The 19,908-nt window shown below is 34.8% G+C and overlaps 2 protein-coding genes and 1 long non-coding RNA gene across 9 annotated transcripts in view; 1 reads left to right on the plus strand and 2 right to left on the minus strand.

Moving 5' to 3' along the window:
* The window catches only part of col14a1b (collagen, type XIV, alpha 1b), a 139,630-nt gene extending 136,254 nt beyond the window's left edge, over positions 1 to 3,376 (minus strand). For all 5 annotated transcript variants that reach the window (XM_028035230.1, XM_028035227.1, XM_028035225.1 and 2 more), the window contains exons 1-2: positions 3,240 to 3,376; positions 1,466 to 1,580 (exon numbers count right to left, since the gene is read on the minus strand). In XM_028035230.1, the coding sequence (XP_027891031.1) occupies positions 1,466 to 1,547 (82 nt within the window). In that variant the 5' untranslated portion in view covers positions 1,548 to 1,580; positions 3,240 to 3,376. The remainder of the gene's footprint in view (positions 1 to 1,465; positions 1,581 to 3,239) is intronic.
* Positions 3,377 to 4,730: 1,354 nt separating this feature from the next.
* LOC114155374 (uncharacterized) lies at positions 4,731 to 19,355 on the plus strand. Of its 3 annotated transcripts, none has more exons than XR_003597729.1 (4): positions 4,731 to 4,911; positions 11,799 to 11,850; positions 14,412 to 14,551; positions 17,945 to 18,065. It is a non-coding gene; the product is annotated as an uncharacterized LOC114155374 (long non-coding RNA). The 3 variants fall into 3 exon arrangements; XR_003597728.1 differs by lacking the exon at positions 17,945 to 18,065 and adding an exon at positions 14,658 to 14,788; XR_003597727.1 differs by lacking the exon at positions 17,945 to 18,065 and adding an exon at positions 19,225 to 19,355 and having other exon boundaries at positions 4,734 to 4,911.
* LOC114155373 (DEP domain-containing mTOR-interacting protein-like) lies at positions 14,022 to 17,955 on the minus strand. Its single transcript, XM_028035236.1, has 5 exons — positions 17,723 to 17,955; positions 15,401 to 15,559; positions 15,006 to 15,076; positions 14,647 to 14,751; positions 14,022 to 14,536 (listed from the first exon to the last, which is right to left on the minus strand). The coding sequence occupies exons 1-5, from the start codon at positions 17,739 to 17,741 to the stop codon at positions 14,369 to 14,371; spliced, it is 522 nt and encodes a 173-aa protein (XP_027891037.1). The 5' UTR covers positions 17,742 to 17,955; the 3' UTR covers positions 14,022 to 14,368.
* Positions 19,356 to 19,908: the final 553 nt, after the last annotated feature.

The following is a 19,908-nucleotide window of genomic DNA, read 5'->3' on the forward strand; positions in this document are numbered from 1 at the left end:
ACGTCAGACAGACACCATAACTGCCCAACACCGTCTGAAATGGAGCTATGGTAATCACAGTTCCCTTTCTTTTGTATAAAATACCTTAAGAAATTACTATAACATGAATCTCTTTCAACTAAATATATCTCACACTGACCTTTATTCCTCTGATTTTGTTTTATGATGTGGTAAAGCGTCAGCATATGTAATCTTAGTGTGGTTAAGGAGCAGGCGTCAACGTGAAATCGGTTTCAGTGCAGTCCTGTTTTAGGTTCACCAATTCCAAAAACCTTTGGGAGCGCTCCAACCAGGGAGGTAAAACCAATGAAACCTTTGCATTGATTCAAGGCAAAATGTTTTAGTGCCTCACACAACACTTGAAATCCAACAAGTTAAAACTGAAAACTTTATTACAGCTCTAATGTTTGGATAATGATGGAAAACAAGCAGAACTAATTAAATAGGAACACAAATCAATCACTTTCATTCAGTGAACAAAAGCCTCTTAAAAAGTTGATGTTTATAATAGGTCATTATGATAATGATGATGAGGAAACTCATTTTAGGCTAATCAGGTAATGAGTAAGTCTATTTAATTGCTTCAATGTTAAATGAGCTGAAGACAGTGAAAGTGCAAAAATGTAAACTTAAATTAGAAGTTTACTTGTTTTATACAAAGATTTGTGAATAAAAAATCAATAAAACAGAAAAGATGCTTCATTTTAGGCTTTTAAATGTCAAGAGATTCCACATTTGCATCATTTTCAAAATGTGTAGCCAGAGTACAGCTTATAAACCCCATGCAGATAAATCAGCAGGTTCAAAAAGTAGAGTTAAAGAGTTATGGAAGCAAAAGAATCCACTACTAACATCTTTTTAGCTGCCGGAGCAACTTGTTTTTATGACTTTACCATCATGGCTTTTCCCTTTAAAAGGCACAGGAAGATCAGAGCACATGAGAAGGAAACAGTAAAAAGAAATACAAACTTTAAAAGTGAAATGGTAACAGCAAGAGACCAAACACAGAGTTTAAAACATAAGATATGTAATAATTAAGCATCTTTATCACATTATTAATTTTGCTTTGTATTGCAGTTTTTTCTTTGAAATTAGCGTCAAACCTAAAGTAGGTGGGCCTTATCTTGCCTACTTCCATCTTATTTTTTCCAATCAAACTGCTGGAGAACCCCACAAGCCTGTGCCCAGGTTTTAAATCAACACAGAAAGCTCTGTGAATCTTCATAGAGAGAGAGAGAAAAAAAAACCACATAAGATTGCCTAATGTTGGTTCCACTTCTGCAATAGAAACATTAATTTCTCAAAGCCCTAAAAGTGAAAACTTTTAGGGCAAGTTTATACTTGCCCTTTCAATTATCCTGCCTGTCTTTATCATTAAAAGCCCACCTCAGTTATGTTTGGTCCTTTGCTGTAAACTCATTTAGTCTTTGGTGACACTTATGAGTAGTGAGGCAGAGGTACTTACCTTGGCCTTTTGCTGTGTGAGGCAACACTGCGATGAAAACAAAGCCCAGCAGGAAGAAGCTCAGTCTGACTGAGAACTGCATCCTGATTCCAGGTGACCAGAGGACACAAAACACCTGAGTTTAAGCGGAGTGTAGGAAGAAGAAGGGAAGGAACAAAGCAGGAAGGAAGGATAGAATTACTAAAAATGATCAGAAACAGAAGGGGGTGACAGACTTCAGTTTTCTCTTGGCCTCCAGTGAGCATTTCATTGATTCTGAGAAATGTTATGTTCTTTAATCTGTTTAGCAGTGAATCAGTCTGTGGCAATTCTTTTAAATGCAGTGCAAATTAGTAGATCATCTATTCCTTAATAGCAACCAAAATTAACTGAGGAGAAAAATCAGAACACTTTGGACAAAGTCTTAAAAAGCCAGCAGGAAGACTACTGAATTGTACCTACTCTTCCAATTTAAGGATTTTCCAAAGTATCCATAACCAAAGAACTTTTTCACAATTCATCAGGTATAATGAGAAACTTGAATCAAAATTTAACACTTGCTTTTATTGAAATTTGTTGCATTAGAAAAGTGCACAACTGTGAATAAAAGGGTGGTTTTCCAACAAATAAAAATTCTGAAAGTGTGGTCTTAACATGACCAAATGGGAAAAAGATCAAGGGCTATAAATACTTTGGCATAGGTCATATAAGAAAAGATTACTCACTTTACCTGGTAACACATGCAGCTGTTGCAAACAACCTCTCAATGTGACAGAACTAAACTAAAAGATACATTTAATATTTAATTAATCAAAATATCTCAAATTAACAGGGTAAGCCCATAAAAATATTATTAAAATTAAAACTATTTATAATCTTCTCTGTAGTATTAATTGTATTTGTGCAAAGCATACATTTTAATCAAGTCCAGTAAGAAGTTAGCAACTGGTTTGGAATTGAAATGTGATGAAATTTAGCTGCAAGAACCACAGAAAATATGCAAGCTTTAGAATTTTGCCAGGTCCTGTGATCTTAACAGAGGTTTTCCTCCAATCATTATTAGTTTTTTTTGTAAAGGAAATCTTTGATATGAGCTGAGGAGGGTTTGGAGAGCTGGCAATGGAATGAGCTCCATGCAGTCTTTCAAGCTGCATCAAGCATGAAAGCATGTTACTCCAGAGGGATAGAGGTGCAGCAGCAGACACAGCTGTCACCTGTAAGAGCTGCGTTTTCACTAACAATACGGAGGGAAAACTAGATATCCTCTGCAAGTAAACCCTGAGGGCACCAACTTGATTTAGAATATTCTGCATTTTGTTTGCATGAACATTAAAACACAAGCAACTTGAAATGCAGAATTATAATTAAAATACCTTTACAACTGACAACAACTTAACTGAAAAAAAAGAAGCAAAAAAAAAAAAAACTTCAAGTAAAATTCCCCATGACATAAACATTCTCAGCTCATACAGTCTTAACTTTCGTTTTGACATCAGACATATTTCAGCGAGTTGGCATCGTTTCTAAAAAGATCAATGAGTATTTATTATTTTACAGAGAAAACCAGTTGAACCTCCAGATGAGCTAACATATTAAATTGCCTTCAGGCTCGCTGTGTTTTGTTTCAGGTGAAGAAAAGCAACGGAAGTTGTCCTTAATTGATTTGAGCGCAGGTGAGACCTGCACGTCTCGCCATCAGCAGCCCAACTGAGAAGCGCTGAGGTGGAATGTAAAGGTTGTTCTAAGAGCGGGTTTTTCTTTGGGTTTGTGCAGCGTGAATGCAGCGCAGCGTTACCTTCTCAGATCATATGTTTCCAGGTTCTGCCGCTTCCCTCCGGACACCTCAGTCACAGGCTCGTTGGTCCCACACAGACTCCCCGATTCGGTCCGTTCAACAACTCTCGGCTACCGACCTGGAGTCAAGTTACACTCAATGACACACAAGACTACCGGTGGGGCATTTCAAAATAAAATACGTAGTTACCACGGCTACCAAAATGAACATTTATTATCCGTAGACCTCTATTGACCTCATTCATTGGCGTTTCAATATATGTTTGAACGTCTCCTTCTGCCACTGTGGCACAGAACTAAAATTCATACAGATTTGTTTTATGTTAGATTTACTCTTGTTAATACACCTTGAAGCCACAGGTTTCATTGTCTGATTTGTAGTACGAAAATTTATTATTAACTTTATAAATCAGATCTCCTTGACAGACATAAATATTTTAACAGACAGAAAATCACACATCATGTCTAGTACAAACACTACATAAGGTGACTCCAACTCCCCAAAGAGAATGCAGTGGACCTAGTATGGAAGTAAGGAACCATAGCTGCCCATGAACAGCTAATATTTGTGAAGTCTCTCTCTAAAACACTTCGAACTGCCTATAACTAATGTGTGGCTGTTTTGTGTCTTCACAACAAATTGCACCTTCATAAAGTTTGACGTGACTTTGGGGTACAGCCAATCAGCCCCAAGGAAAAGGAATGCCACTCCACAATGGCTGCCACTGGGTAGCTTTGAAAATGCCAGCCAATAGCATATCAAGTACCAATGCACCTAGGTATTTCAGCTTTCCAGACTGCATTTTCTTTCAAATGTTTGAGATATACTGCAAGGAAAATAACCAGAGTCCACCATGAGTTGGAGTTTTCTTTTAGTGCTTGCCCAGCTCCATTCTGTGTTTACAAGGCTATTGGGGGAGGGGAGCAAAAAATGTGCAAACTGAATTAAATTTATTTCCATAACATCAATTCACAGCAAATGTCATATCTTGACATGTGTAGCAGAGCTCTGCTATGACTTGGACAAAAATCATTGGCCAATGCCATAGTTCACTTCAGATGGTTGTTATTGTGCTCATGTTCCGGTGATAAAAAGTTGATCAGAAGCTGTGCAGTATATTTAGAATGGACATCCAAGCAAGTTTAAAAAAAAAAAAAAACATCACTAGTACCTTCATAGCTGCTTAAAAGTCTATCGCCTTCATTCAGTGAAACTTGTTTAGGTCCTAAACTCAGTGACTGAGTTAAGGAGTCCTCTTTTATAACCATATGCTCCACCCACAACAATCCCCCCTCCCCCCAAAAAATAAAAAATAAAAATAAATAAATAAACTAATTAGTTACTTCTAACTCAAGTACACCCATATCAAAAAATACAACGTGAACACAATTATTATAACACAGAAGAAGAAAAAATTATAACCAAAATATAATACAGTATTCAATTCAATAGAAAACAATCAATCAGTGCAACGCCGTGATGACATCACTATTACGTGATCACATGACTCCTTCCTGGCGCGCTTTAATCCAGAAATAGCTTTGTTTGACTATCTTAACCGGGAAAATGTTTGACACTGAACATTTCAAGCTAGGATAGATTTGACAACTGAGGCAGAAACACCGCGTGTTTACCCACGACGAACCGGACCAGTTTGTGCTGAAACCAAAAAGTAAGATTTGTATGTCTGTGTGCTTTGGGCACAAACTTCACTATAGGGCAGGGGTGGACAATCCTGGTCCTCCAATGCTCTTACATCCAACACACTTCAATGAAATAGCTTAATCACCTTCTAAGTGCAGTCAAGTTCTCCAGAATCCTGCTAATGACGTCATTATTTGACTCAGGTGTGTTGAAGTAGAGACACATCTAAAAGTTGAAGGAGCTCCTGATGTTGCCCACCCCTGCTGTGGGACGACGTCCTAGCATATTGTCCTTGTATCCCAAACGGAAGAGAAGAATGTACAGTAAAACAAACAGAAAACAAAAAAAACCAACAACAATTATCTTATTTAACTTTATGTTGCTGGATTTCTACGCACTTAGAAACAAGTTTACGTTTTTTGTAAAGAAGTTGAGATTGCTTCAGGAATCAATGGAACAATCTGTTACAATCAACATTGTTGAGAACTTTTATTTTGAAATAGACCAAACTAACAGTATTAAGAGATGTTAAGTGTCAACTTTATAATAGCTATGTCACTTTTATTGCACTGTTTAAGGTAGTCAAAAAAAATTGTTTGTGAACTACATTTTGTTTGAACATCTCTTCATGAATGCATGAAAGTCTGTCTCCCAAGCAAAAGTACATTTCCTACCGTTGATTTTCCTGCAAATAATTTTCCAATCTTCTCTTTTAATTTGAAGGAGGAATTTGAAAATCCCCCTTATCTTACCGTGGCTCTTTTCGGACAGCTTAACTTCAGCCCGCTCAGTTGAGACTTGCAGCGGGCTGATGGGTGTTTCCCGCCTCATTCACCATCCACCCCTCCAGCTACTCATTCCTTTTCCTCTGCTTAATGCAAGGTGCGGCTGCAGAAAAATGCGTTTGAGTGGCAGGCGGGTTGAGCGGCTGCAGGTATAATATGTATTTCTGTGACCCTCCTCACTTTGCATGCTGTAAGACTCTTCAGGGGCTCCAGTTGATACACCTTTCTCTTCGTGGGCAGGTGCTTGTTGTAAATCATACTTCCTCTATAGGATGAAGACTTTTTGACAATTGATTGTTTTTTTATGTTTGCCTCAAGCTTATGAGGAATACAGAAGGGTCATGACAGAAAGAGAATTAAAATTACTAAATCAAAATGAAATGTTAAACTTTATGATCCTTTTCCCATATTGCAATAAGCAGAATTAGGACACAATGGCTAACAAAATCAATCAATAAATGAATAATAATAACATCTCACGTTGTCAATTAACCCAATTCTTAGTTTGTCTATTGTTTAAATTCTAGTCAAATTTTGCAAAGTAAATTTTAACAGAATGTCTCCCCTGCAGAAAACGTTTTTAGTTCTTTTAAAGGTACAGATCCCATTTTATGACTAATTTCTGTCAGTTCAGTCAAAAACATTAACTTTTATCTGACTTGGTTATTATTTCAGGTCACCTGACATGATTCATTGGATCCATCAAGCTTTATGGATGAAAATGGCTAAATGTTAACAACATTCAATAAATTTGAATACTAATAAAAAATAATTTATTTCTGTAACTCAATTTACTAAGTGATACATATAAAAGAGATTAATAGCAAAATCTCAAATAATATAGCACATATTTAACACAGATTAATGAAAGTATGTTTTTAAAGGTCCTTTTAATCTAAAGACCAAGACCCACGTGTACCAGAGTTGAGTCTATATCATCATTGCGCTCAATTCCAGCGTGACTTCCTTCCTAGATCTAAGTTTTGAATTTAAAGACAAATTTAACTCGTCAGAAATGTGCTCTTGATGTAACTGATGTTAGAAGAAGTCTAGATTACATGCCAAGCTTTGCACAGGTGTTTTAGCAAACTAAATTATTACCACAACTTTTGCCTTGTGATTTGGCATCTGTTGTTTTCTCCCTGTATTATTATTATTATTTTATTAGCAGCTGCTTAATGATAGTGTTTTGAGTTCAATTTTTTGACATAAAGAAGTACATCATCATCTTCAAAGACAGATGATTCCATCTGTATTACATGAGCTAAATTCCTTTAGATATTTTACTGCAACAGAGCAGAGACCACACAGAGCTGCAGCTCTGGATGTGCAGGTGTTCTTATCTCTAAGATACTGCAGAGCCTTGAAAGCATAAAGGGCCTCTGTCTGCTTAGGGTGAGGGTTAAGCCTATCTTTGACTCGGTTATTATGGGTTTGTTTGCTGTGCATGTAGCCTTTAACAAGAGAAATCAAGGTCTCCAAAGTCTACTGCATTATCATATTCATAAATATTTAACAGGAAAATTTAGTGTTCCCTTCAAACGCTGAGTTGCACAACTCCCAAAATGCATCTTAGATGCACACCATGTTTCCCTTTTGTTTTCTTCAGCCATACCTAATGTCCAAACTGGGTACATTTAGTGTGTAATGCTGACTAAAGTTGATTCAGTATCTAAAGCTATACTGTATGAACGTTAACTGTCAAATACCTCAGTTACAGAAGCAATAAAAAAACTTTCAATTTCTACTTTTGAGTTTAGTTTGTTGGATGAAGAATGCAACAATTAGAATTATAATGATATGGTTACTGTAAAAAAAAAAACAAGAAGGTAAATTACAAAAGAACTAGAGTAAGCATTAAGAATGTTGCAACTAGCATGGAATCAATTGATAAGCTAATAGGGGTAAAGATATAACTCATCTCAGATTTTTATCATCTTAATGTAGTTCATCTTCAAAAGGAGAAAATAAGTTTAGAAAAATATTGATCAAATTATCATATTAACATTTCATCCTGATCCATTGATGTTTGTTCGTTTTCAGTCTTTGGGCATTCATGAAATTACATCTTAAATTATTTTTCATTTTTTATTCCTCTCAGTGAAAGCATGTACTAATTCATTTCTTAGTGTTTGTCAACTTTAAACTTTAATCAACATATTTAAACAATTTTCAAATTTCAGGCAGTATTATCCATGCTGTTGGAGTTGCTAAAGTATCTTTTATCCTTTCTTCTCCTCCAGCAGAGCTTCACACACTTGGAAGAGTCGATGCCAAGTTGCATTAAGTTGTTCTTGTCCTATTCGGTGTCCAGTCATGCTGATTCTATATTTGAATTATCCAGGGATTATTTGAATGTCTGTCTTAGAGCATGTTTTATTCAGCAGGGGGCAGTACAGAACTGTCCTGTAGGTAACATCTGTCAAAGGAGTCTTCCTTCCTTTTTTTAAATTTATTTATTTATTTTTTTACGAAAAGTGTGAACAACACACACATACACATAAGTAGTATCTTAGACAATGGCCTACTTTGTGTTTTTGTGTGAAATGTCATATTTGATGGGGTTTTCTAAGAAAAAGAATCTGAAATGGTACTGGTGCACCAGTCCCAGTGCATGCCCAGTTCAAGTCCGCATCACGTCACATCACATCACATCACATCACATCACATCACACTCACACTCTCATGAATAATGCTGGGCGCTTCTCTCCTTGATCTCTCCTTGATTGATTTTAAATGAGCTTTTTTAGAGTCACTGAAGGATTTGAGGACCTCTTGTAGCAAACAGTGAACAAGGTGAGAATGTTAAGACCTTCATCTGCTTTTATAGTTTCATCAAAGCTCAACAAGACATTTTGCTATTTATTCCTACCAAGATTAAAGTGAGCTGCAATGCGACTTTAAAGTTTCAATGGAAAAATGAGAACATAATTTTATATGCATACATTAATTGTTTGATTATTTTAAATGGTAAAACATGAAGATAACAGAAAATTGAACATGAAGATCTAACATAAAACCAGAGTCAAAGTATATGTCATAAAAGGTAGGAGGACCAAGAGTTTTAATTAACAGAAGTGCAGTTTATCTGGAGCATAAGAATTTTAGTTTTTCTTCTTCTAAGCTAGAGAAATGTAATAGCCATCATCTATTTAGATTATCCATAAAAATGCGATTTACACACATTATGAAATTTAAAAGATATACAGCATGTACCTTATTATAGCTTGTAGAACAGTGATTGGCAATGTCTCAAAATGGAATGTAAACTAGTAGATACAATGACCTTAAATCAGAACCCTGAGGCTTACCATAATTTTAAGCTGACATAGAACAGTATACTTTGATATATATGAAGAAAAACAATTTAAATCAAATCCTGATACATTGATCTGATACCTCCCTATCCAGAAAGAGGTGATGATCAACAGATTCAAAAGATGAGGTCAGATTCTGCATAGTGTCAGCAAATCAAATCAAAGTCTGCATATGGTCACAACATAGCAGAGATCTAATATTTTAGTAAGTCTACCATACAATGAATTGCAATATATAAATGTTAGAACTCAGCAAAATTAGTTCTCTCTTTTTTTGGAATTCATATGCTTAAAAATATCAATAAAATCATGTGGGATTATTGCTCCCACTGGTAGAAACAGTGAAGACTGAAGACTGCATTTTTCATAAACAAGCTTTCTTACGTCGTCAGCCAAACTGGAAGTTTTCCCCTCTGCACTTTTTTGTGTTTGGGATTTCTTCCTCTAATGCATCACTTTTTCTAATGATGTCTTTTAAATGCTGCAGCTGCAGCAGGGACTTGTTTACATTTCATTTATCCAGCTGTCCACAGTAATCACTGCATCTCAAGGTGATGTTGGTGTTGATGCTTCAGTGACCAAAATCACTCTTGAGACAATTTTATGAAGCTGGAGCCACAGTGCTAGGTGTGATTTTGACTCTGTTGTGATGACCTGTCAACACGTCTGTCAGGACAGAGTACTGAGCCTTGAAAAATTGTTTTCTGTCACTTTTAATCTTTTCATTTTTAGTGACATGCATTGCATTTACTTTTTGTTTAGCAATTTTCATAATACCATATTGGGTACTTATATTAAGAATCTATGCAAATGCAGTGGTGGTATTCTTAGTAGAATTCATTACAGTGTTTGCAGATACTCCCCTAATTTGCATGATGATGTCTCAGCTGTGTCAAGTCTTGAAAAGAATCTACCATTGACCTTCCTCTGTCCTTTCATTTGCATTTCCTTTTCATTACAAAAGTGAATTTATTAAGTGAAAATCAATAATAGATCAAAGCTCTACCTTTCTAGAAAGAAGCTGGGGAAAATGATTTACATTAAATTAAAAACCCTTGTAAATAATGTATGCGGACAACATATTGTGCTAATCATTAATTTATGATATATTGTGCTAATCATAAATACGTTTATGATATATCTTCAATATCCATTGTTCACAATTTGCTTCTGTGTTACTACTACGGTTATGTGTATAATCTGCAAATGATTTTTAATTGTTTTCATTCACATCAACAATTTTTTTAATAACCCTGGTTTGAGCTGTTTATTTTTATTGTTTTCTGTAAGTTATTGCCGAGATATTTACTAAATATGCCTAATCTTTTTAACTCTTCTGCTCTGTTTCTTATTTAGTTCCAAATAATCCAAATATACACAAAATTATGCTCATAGGTTTCCATGAAGAGTATTTATTCCAGGAATATTAAAATATTTTTTTTAATGATTACATTTTTGTCTTAAAGAGTTATTTCAGTTAGGATTGATTATTTCAATTTGCTAAATGCCAGAACAACAAGAGAGAAGGTATTTATTTTAAACATCTATTAAATCAAATAGTTTACATGCATTTCCTCAGTATTTAGTGAAATTGTCTTATAAAATAAATAATGGCTTGATCTTCTATGGTACTTTATTATATCCAGAGCCCCAAACGCTTCACATTGCATTTGGTTATTCACTGGTGTTTATTTTAATAAAGACTGGCAATGCTACCCCTTTCTTTTCAGGGGAAGCTTTGTCATGCTGACTATTTATCATATTAAAGCAACTTTCAGAAAAAAATAACATTTGCAGCATATTGTAGCTTGACCAGAACATGAACAACTTTATACATTAATTGTTTGCCTCACTGATTGTTAACCTACTATTTTTTTATTTCCTGTTGTGACTAGCTATTTTGCATGTAAACAGAAGCATTCCATAAAACTTGAGTTTGGAAGAAGTTGGAAATTTGAATGAGTATATGGGGGGAAGAGCAGATGGGGGATAAATATAAGCAGCAACTTTGGTAGCAAGGAAAACATTTTTATGAGGGTGGATTTGAAAATCAGACAGGGACTATACTGGCACAAATAAAAGGACATCTGAAGCCCTGAAAACACTCCACCTCAAGAATAAACCACCATTTCTAAACAAGCTAGCAAGGTCCAGAGGGAAGAATTGGATTAAAAAAACAACACAGTGTGATGACACAAAAGAATGCACAAGAAGACATGGAAAGATCTGCAACAAACGGCAAGAGGGAAAATAAATGTAATGAAATGACATTACTTACTGATTTGACAACATGAGGTTGGGGTGGTATAATTATTTAATTGCTTTCAAGGGAGATTGGATATGGTTTAATGTATAGGTTTCTGTATTATTGTCTTGTTACACATGGACTGACCATACAATCATTATTTTCTTTTCTGACAGAATGTTGGCCTGAAATCTGCTGCAAATCCTTAGGCTAACATTTGGCCATCTTCCTCCTGTTATGGAATGTATGAGTTAGAAGTCAGAGCCACTCACCTGGGATCGCCAAAAAAAACAAACTCCTCACCTTCCATGCTTATCACAAAGACATGATGTGATTCTGACACAGCAGAAAGTGTGGAATTGTGATTTTGACACAAAAGAAAGTGTGATCTTCAGGGCAGAGGTGTTATTACAGTGAAAAAGAGTCCAAAGGTATTTCAGAATTTTTATTGATTAAACATTTGTGTTTTTATTCTTTTGACCCACTAAAAAAGTATGGTCTTCATTTTTCAACAATTTACATTCTCTTTATTCATGAAAGTTTTTTTTTTTTACCTCTTTTTCATCAGTTGGTAGATACTCATCAATCACTGAGAGGTTACCCTGCAGACAGGAGAGAATGTAAGTAATGACAGTAATTTTACTCTTTTTCTGTCATTCTTCCAAGCACCAAAAGCTTCTGGACAGAGTTCAACAGTTCAGGAACAAAGCTAACATTTACACTAACTTCCCTAAATGCTGCTGGTGTCACACCCTGAGTTAAAAAATGGGGCATCCAGAAACGTCAGAGATAATGCTTTTGGTGCTCCTTGTTACCTTTTGTTGACCTTTTTGTTTTAAGGAAATCAGTTGTCATGCTTTTCACAGGACACAAAAGGTTATAATGAATGCATACATTTAGTTTTTTAAAAGAACTGCCAGGCATGAAATAAATCAATAAAAAACAAACAAAAAAACTGTACAATATCAATATTATAAACATGACTCAATAACAGTTACCTACAAGGTCTTTATTAATGGAAACTGTAAGATCAATAAAAAAACCTAAAACATTTCCCTCTGAGGGATGATTTCAGAATGTAATTTGGTTGAAAAATGTAATTGAATTGGATTACATTAAATCAAATATAGAAATGTGTGTTGGAATTTGGTTGCTAGCAGGGTTTACTCCCTGTTTCTTTGTATTAGTATTGTTATTATGGTTTATGCTACTGTTTACAAGCTTACCTGAGGGACATTTGTTAGCCAAAGACAAGAATGATGGGACTCGTCATGCACAATTTAGTCCATACTGCCACCTTCTGGTAGTACAGCATAGCCAATTTTATTTGTTACAAATTAAATACTAAAAGGTTATTTAATTGAACAAGATTACATGAATGTATGTTAATCTTTAGCATTTAAGTATATTGTCATCATGTTTGAGGACAATGTCTGTGACAATGAAGAGCATTTCATTGTTTTTCACATTTTCAACACAACATGTGAAAGAAAAAGAATTTAAAGACACAATGTTTTTAAATAAAAACTAATAATTTAAACAATTGGGTTTAAAAGAGATTTCTATTTACTTTAAAATGTGCAAATATTTATTTTTATATATAAAATATATAATTTTTTAGGGAAAAAAGAAAAGATATTCATGTAGAATAATAATATTGATGAAGAAAATGTATTATCTTACACTTTTCAAAACTAATTCTTTGCATTGTCTCTATGATAAAAGACAAAAGGGGAATAAAGACATTCACTGAGTCTGTGGCATCAAATCCTTGTAAAGCATCCATATTAATGCAGAAAAAGTGTCACAAAACAAAAAAACTACATAATAAAAACAGATATAAAGGTATACAATGTAAATGGAATAGTAGACTGTACAAAAATACTTTAAAACTAATCGTGAATCACAATCTTTATTTTTGTTAAGTTGTTTATGTGCCTCACACTTCAACTACACACTTCCTATTTCCTTTCTGGGAATCAGAATGTTGTGGATGGAAAGACAAACACAATCAGGGGAGGCCGTAGAGGGGTGTTTTTTTTTTGTGGCCAGACATGTTTTTGTGTGAGCAGGTCAGTGGAAATGTTCCTTCTGTTGATACTGGGTTTGTGAACAGACAGGCAGTAAAGTGGCAGAGTTTAAAGTCCAAGTAACCTCAGAAAAGGAAAGAGAACAGCACGATTAATTCCAGAATATTTTTTCAATATATCCTCCCATGGACACTGAGGTTAGCATTTAATAGGTAGAAATTATGATGAACCAAATTAAATCAGGTTTAAAAACTATTTAGGTCAAATGACACATCAGATAGATCCTGACTTAAACTCGAAGACACTCAAATGATAACTGCAACCATAAATGCTGTGCTGTGTGTTGGCTCAGATGGGTTGTCTAACAGTTGCAAGGAGGTGAAATAGGCTTATAAGGCACACATGCTGGTATGTTGAAAAGGGAAACACAAGATAGGTGGAATTATTTCTGAATTTTTCCTAACAACCCAATGTGACTTTGTAGGACACGTTTTAAGGCACTTTACAAGCTTTTAAATAACCAATTTTCAATTGGAGCAGTTCTAGTTTTAAAACAATACATTTTTGCTGAGGCATGCATACTGTATATATTTTCACCTATTGTTCACATTTTTGTCAGACACAGATGTCTTTTTTGTCAAAATTGAGGTGCTTATTATGTTTTTATGTTTTCATGATATAAAGCACTTTGATCTGCCTCGTAGCTGAAATGTGTTATACAATTAAACTTGATTGATTTTTTTAAAAACATTTTCAACCCATTTAAAGACATATGAGCTATTTATTGTTTCAGATATTCCAATAACCTTTTAGCTGCCAGTGAAATACAATGCATTTCATTCTTCTGCAGAACCCGTTCCAACAATTTTAAGGCTTGAATTTAAACATTGTACCAATTCTTAATGCCATAAATGACAATAATTGAACTCTTGGACTAAATCATCAGGTTGTTGGTGAATTGGCCGATGTATTCATCTAAGACTGAATTTTCTAATTTTCATAACACAAGATCCCATGCGTCTTTGTTAAAATACTGCGCTACAAAGTTGATTCAAACCTGTAATCTAAAAAGAACCTATCCTGCCTCTCAACACATGGTAACTATTCTCTAGTTTGATTCTTGAGTAAATTGCATTTCTTCTTCTCCCCAGTGGTCTCTTTCCTCCATCACCTCCATCACTACAGTTCTGGGTCCAGTGAGGATCAGGTGGCTGACTGTCCTGTAGTCCAGATCGAGAACATTGAGACCATTCACAGAGACCACAAACTGTCGTACCTGTAAATATGGAAGGTATTCAAACTTTATTTAGCTGCAAAAAAGAAGAAACTGGTTGATTTATGGTTTATTTAAGATAAAATTTCTTTTGAATAATTGTTTTTGTCTACCTTCATCCCAGCAGCAGCAGCTGGACCAAATGGCTCCACAGCCTGAATGTAGCATGGCTGCTTTCCTCTAACCACAAACCCCCATCCCACTGCATCACCCACAATCTGTAGAGAACCACAGAAATCACAATTTATAGAACTGAAATCTGTGCATATGTAAAGGTGAAAAATGTACATCAGCCTGCAACACTCTTTTCACTTATTAAAAAACACACTTTGGTCAATGGTGTCAAATTTTATTAAAAAAAAAAGAAGAAAAATATATTTCTTGTAATAGCCAAAGAAAGGTTAAAAATAATATATCTTCTCTATTCATGTTAATGGAAAAGGCTTTTAATTTAGGCAAATGTAAAACATACTGTGAATGTTTTCTTAATGTAGGGGCCGCCTGGTGTTTGCAGTTCCTCTGTGCTCACTGGTCTTCTCAGGACTAAATACGAGGGAGAGATAGAAATAGAGGAAAAAGAGGGAGAAAAGGACAAAAAAAAGAAAAACTGTTGTTTTTAGTTTTCAACAAGATAATTCTAAAGGAGAAAAAAAATGATGAGGTTATTTTGGATGTTGTGGACTTACTCTACTTTAAACCTAGATAATCTGAATTCAATGATAGATCATCAATGTCAAATTACCCTGTTGCTTCATTTGTTGTCATTTGTTTTTGCAAATGACAACAAAGGAATGTTGTTAGGCTAGTGGCATGTACATCAGCCCTAACAAAATATGGCAGTTGCCTTAAAGATACTTCAAATAATACCTGATTTAGGGTTGGAGAGTGTGAGGGAAGAGAAAGAACTGCGGTCACCAACTGTTCTTCTGGTGTAAATGCTTCCATCGCTGCTGCTTCTTAGCCTGGGTCTTGCTGGACCAACACAGCTCCCACTCTTAGTGGCTTTTTCATTCTTAGAAGTACTGTCTAAAAGGAGACAGATATGCACATCATGGAGAACTTGCTGATACACATAAACGTATAGATTTTTTTTTCGATCATTGACTCAGTCATTTGTTGGCCTAAATGTGGTTTTTCTCCTGACTCAATTCAAGTAGTTTTGATTTCAAGACTTTGTTGTTTTGGTTGGTTTTTCAGTTAGTTTTACTTTAAACCAAAATGATGTAGTAACAAAATCTTACTAAGATGTAATGTAATGGTATTTGGACTTCCTGGAGCTTGCTGGAATTTGGCTTTGCCATAATGGACCAAGTATTCATGCTTGAAATTTTGAGTTCTCTTTCCAGAACTTACCAGTTACTTTTGGAAATTTACAATTATCTTTCTTGAAAATTTGAAGGAATTTGCAGGTTACTTTTCCCGATCATATGAGGTATTTAGAACTCCTTTTCTGAACCTGGTAGATACTCTCAGGAACTAAGATATACATTTCTCCAACTTCATGGAGCTTACTGGTGAATTTTACAGTACTTTCCATGTACTTCCCAAGAACCGTGGAGGTTACTTTTCTAGAATGACCAAGTACTTTACCTGAACTTGCAAGTGATTTTCCCAGAACTATGCTTGATTTTACAACTACCCAGTTACTTTCTTGTAACCTTCATTGTACTTATTAGTCATAAGTCACAAATGCTTTCACTTTCACTTTAGCACATATAAATTTTGTGGATCAGCAATAAGTTTGACTCCTATACAGAAAGGGAAGGTTCTAGAAAGTACACATTAAGTTTTAGAAAGTGATCTATAATTCTAGTAAAAGCACCAAGTAAGTTTATTTTAGTGAGTTTCTGAAAACAACCAATAATTTCCACAAAGGTTCTAGGTAAAGTACACAGTGTCTTCTGGGAAGCACCTAGAAAGTATCAGAAAGTAACAACTTTCCAAAGGTTCAACCTAGTTGTAAACCAAGGTGCAATCAGTTGGATTAAAGTGTGTTTGCGTTGACCCAGTTCTGTGTAAATCTACTTATTCTAGCGTCTATAATTCTGTTTCATTCCACCTTGACAAGGAGGGAGTTCTTTTGAATCATAGAGATATGAAAGACAAATATTGGCCATGATGTTGACGTCTGCAGGGATGAAGAAACATGTTCAATTATTCTGTTGGTTGCTTTGATACGAGGGACAGGTTGTGCTCTTATAGTTTCCAAAAGATAGTATATTCCTGTTTTCCTACTTAATTTGCTGCTATAGATTCATAAGCCTTGGCTTTAAACATGAAACTAATATTAATAAGTCGGTGCTAAAAACCATTTGTGCCACAACTTTTAGTTTGGCTAATATGTCCTATGACTTTCTTTTTTGACATTCTATATTTAATGCACTCGATATACGTTGGTGTTTCATCAAAGTAACATTTACGTATTTAAAATTTGTAGAATGAGCTTTTGTGCCTAGTAAATGTAAAAGTATATTTTTTTATGCATGTGTATAATTTTACTGTATTCGCTGGTTTGCAACACATTAATTAGAATCAGAAATTTTTTGTACAAAAATGACATCAAGCACATCAATGATTAACCGAGTGATGGTGATAAAAACATATTCATCTTCTTCCCTCTCTCTTCCTTCCCTTATTGAAAAGTGACACCATGATGTGTCAGGCAGATATATGACTATATAATAATGTAGTTTGTTTAATGCTTGCTAAATAACTAGGTGGTGTCAAGCCTATTACTCCAGCCACATTTTCTGTGAGTGATACAGTGATATGCAGGTTGCTGTCTCATAAGCATGTTTGAGTTGCAGGGGGAATGTTTGCTTTCTTTTTGTATGCGAGTTCTCACATAGCTGTTTTAGTTTGTTTTTTGCTATTTATTGATTTATTTATTTCTGGCTTTTTTTTTTAACATGAACCGAAGTAAGTCTTAAAATTTGTAGAATTACTTTACATTACAATGCTTTTGTCATTTGGTTTGTCTGTTGATATGTTTTAGTTGTCAATATTTTAATAAAGTCAGCTTATTTTACTTAAATAATATAATTTCAACATTAATATTTCTCCATGTTTTTCTAACTGTTTTATTCTATTACACATATTTTGAAATAATTCACACATGTTGAACTATTTTTGCTTTTAGCATCTAGGAGAAATAAAAGTTTGCATTTGCAAATTATAAACAGTTCTTACCTGCTGTACGAGGACCCATTTCTTTTCAGATGTTCATCAAACTGATAAATAAAAGGGTAACTATTGATACATGTGGAGAACCAGGTGCTCTAACAATTCTTCTACACATACAAAAACTCTAATGGAACAATTAATTGTTTTTATAAAGAAATCCTCTTCAAGCGCTCACCAACAACGTATCCCTAACCAAGCCTGTACTTTAAATGCTCTTTGTGTTTTCAGTTCTAAAAACACAGCTGGTGAAGCGGTAGGAAAATGCTTCAGAGTGAGCTAAATATTAAACCCCAGAGCAAACAAGTCAGCCGTCAGCAGGGGGTGCGAGGTGGGAGGAGACACCGCCAATGTAGGGTTTTTACTAATTACACGGACATTTACAATCTTGAAATTTTACCACATCATTTTTTCATTTGAAGCTTAGAATGCTGTAGCTAATGTTCAGTTTTTTATGACATTACAGATGATTTAAATAAACGAATCAAGAACATTGTGCAATACTGTAATTACTTAAGTAACAGAAAATGATGGTTGATAATATAATCACCACGAAAACATTATTACAAAATTATTTACTCTACCAGATTAAAACATTGTAAATCAGTTTAAAGGAAAATAAAAACATATTTCTTGACCAAAATGGGGTTTTTCAGGAGTTGTTGATTTTCATTATTATATTAATTATATGGGCAAAACCGGTAAAAAGGCACAAAAATATCATCTGTTTATCCAAATTTTAGTGTTTTTCTTCAGTAATTAGCTCTTTTTCTGAAAGATGACGGGGTGAAGGGGACCCATTTAACTTTTGCTCCACAGATTCCTGCAAGCTGGTTGGGAATTTATTTGATACACTGGTTAGTTTTAGCATATAACTAACAAAGAGCAACACTGCATGTATTCCTGAAGCGATGTACCAGACAGGCTGCAGCTTGGTTGCCATGCAGAGCGTGGGAGGGTGCAGGTAGAGAGGGAATAAAGTAAAATTATTCAAGCTCCAATGGATCAGACAGATACAGGACAATACCAAGCTTAGGAAACCACACCAGCTGAAAAGCACAAGATTGGCTGCATCATGGGGAAACAACATATGTTGAAATACTGATGACTCCAAGCGTACCATGGGATTAGTGGCTCATAGGAAACAAGGTCAGTTTGGCCATCTTACAGATCTGATGTCAAACCCAGAGAAATGTTGCGGGTAGAGCAGAAAAAGTGCATGGGGAAAAAGGTGGCCTTCAAAACTAAATTAGTTGCATAAATGCTGTAGGAAGGAATGGGCCAAAATTTGTATCAATCTATTTTGAAAAAAATAATGAAATCCAAATGTTTGACCCAAGTTGCATCATTTAAGGAAATCCTACCAAATGCTAAAGAAATTTATGCCAACTTCAAATTGAAAAGAAACTCATAAAAGTTTGTTTGATCTATACAAGCCTTTGATGTTGGAATGAAAAGTGACAAGCAACTAATAAATAACTTCCATTGCTGTTATCCCTTTCAACTTTCAGCTGAGTCAATTCGACAACGTGGCCGAGAATGACATCAATGAGGAAACATGCTGCTGCGATCACCACCTTCAACAACAACATGCTGCAGACAGAATAAACATGCTTCTGATAACTCTGCATTCTATTCTGTCTACATGAGGAACATACTTTACTCTTTAGGTCAATCAGTGTTGCTATTTCATTAACTGATCATGAGTTAAACAGCATGACTCAAGATAACACAGATATAGCAATTCACAACAAAACGGGAGAGAATCTTTCCAAACTCGAGACATCATGAAGGTGAAAGGATTATGTAACACCAAGACCAAGATTATGTGAGTTAGTAATTAAAGTTTGCTCAAGTGCAAATATAAAATTCTATATATTCTCAGGAACAACAAAAATGCATTAAATCTTATTGAGTAGACTGAGTATGTGCAACAGTCTAATTATATTCTCAGATGAACTGAGGAAAGTCTAAAAAAGACTGGATATGTCTGTGTTGTGCAGAATTACATATCTTTTGCTTGATTGAGCAATTCCTCAACTTCAAGTTATTGTCTTCTTTGTTTTCAGTGACTCAGCTTTTTGTTTTCAGAAGAAGAAATCAATAATTATTGCTGTTCCAAAAACTATCTGAAGTATTGAAATTTCTTGAAGTTCTAAATTATTTTTGAGGATTGTGAACTTTTTTAACCTCAG

This window comes from Xiphophorus couchianus, chromosome 13 (assembly GCF_001444195.1).
Source record: "Xiphophorus couchianus chromosome 13, X_couchianus-1.0, whole genome shotgun sequence".
NCBI lineage: Eukaryota > Metazoa > Chordata > Actinopteri > Cyprinodontiformes > Poeciliidae > Xiphophorus > Xiphophorus couchianus.

Coding starts and splice junctions, on each gene's coding strand:
- LOC114155373 (XM_028035236.1), bottom strand. Junction 15,077..15,400: donor ACTCTCCAACCCTAAATCAG/GTATTATTTGAA, acceptor CCTCGTATTTAG/TCCTGAGAAGACCAGTGAGC. Junction 14,752..15,005: donor ACATTAAGAAAACATTCACA/GTATGTTTTACA, acceptor GGTTCTCTACAG/ATTGTGGGTGATGCAGTGGG.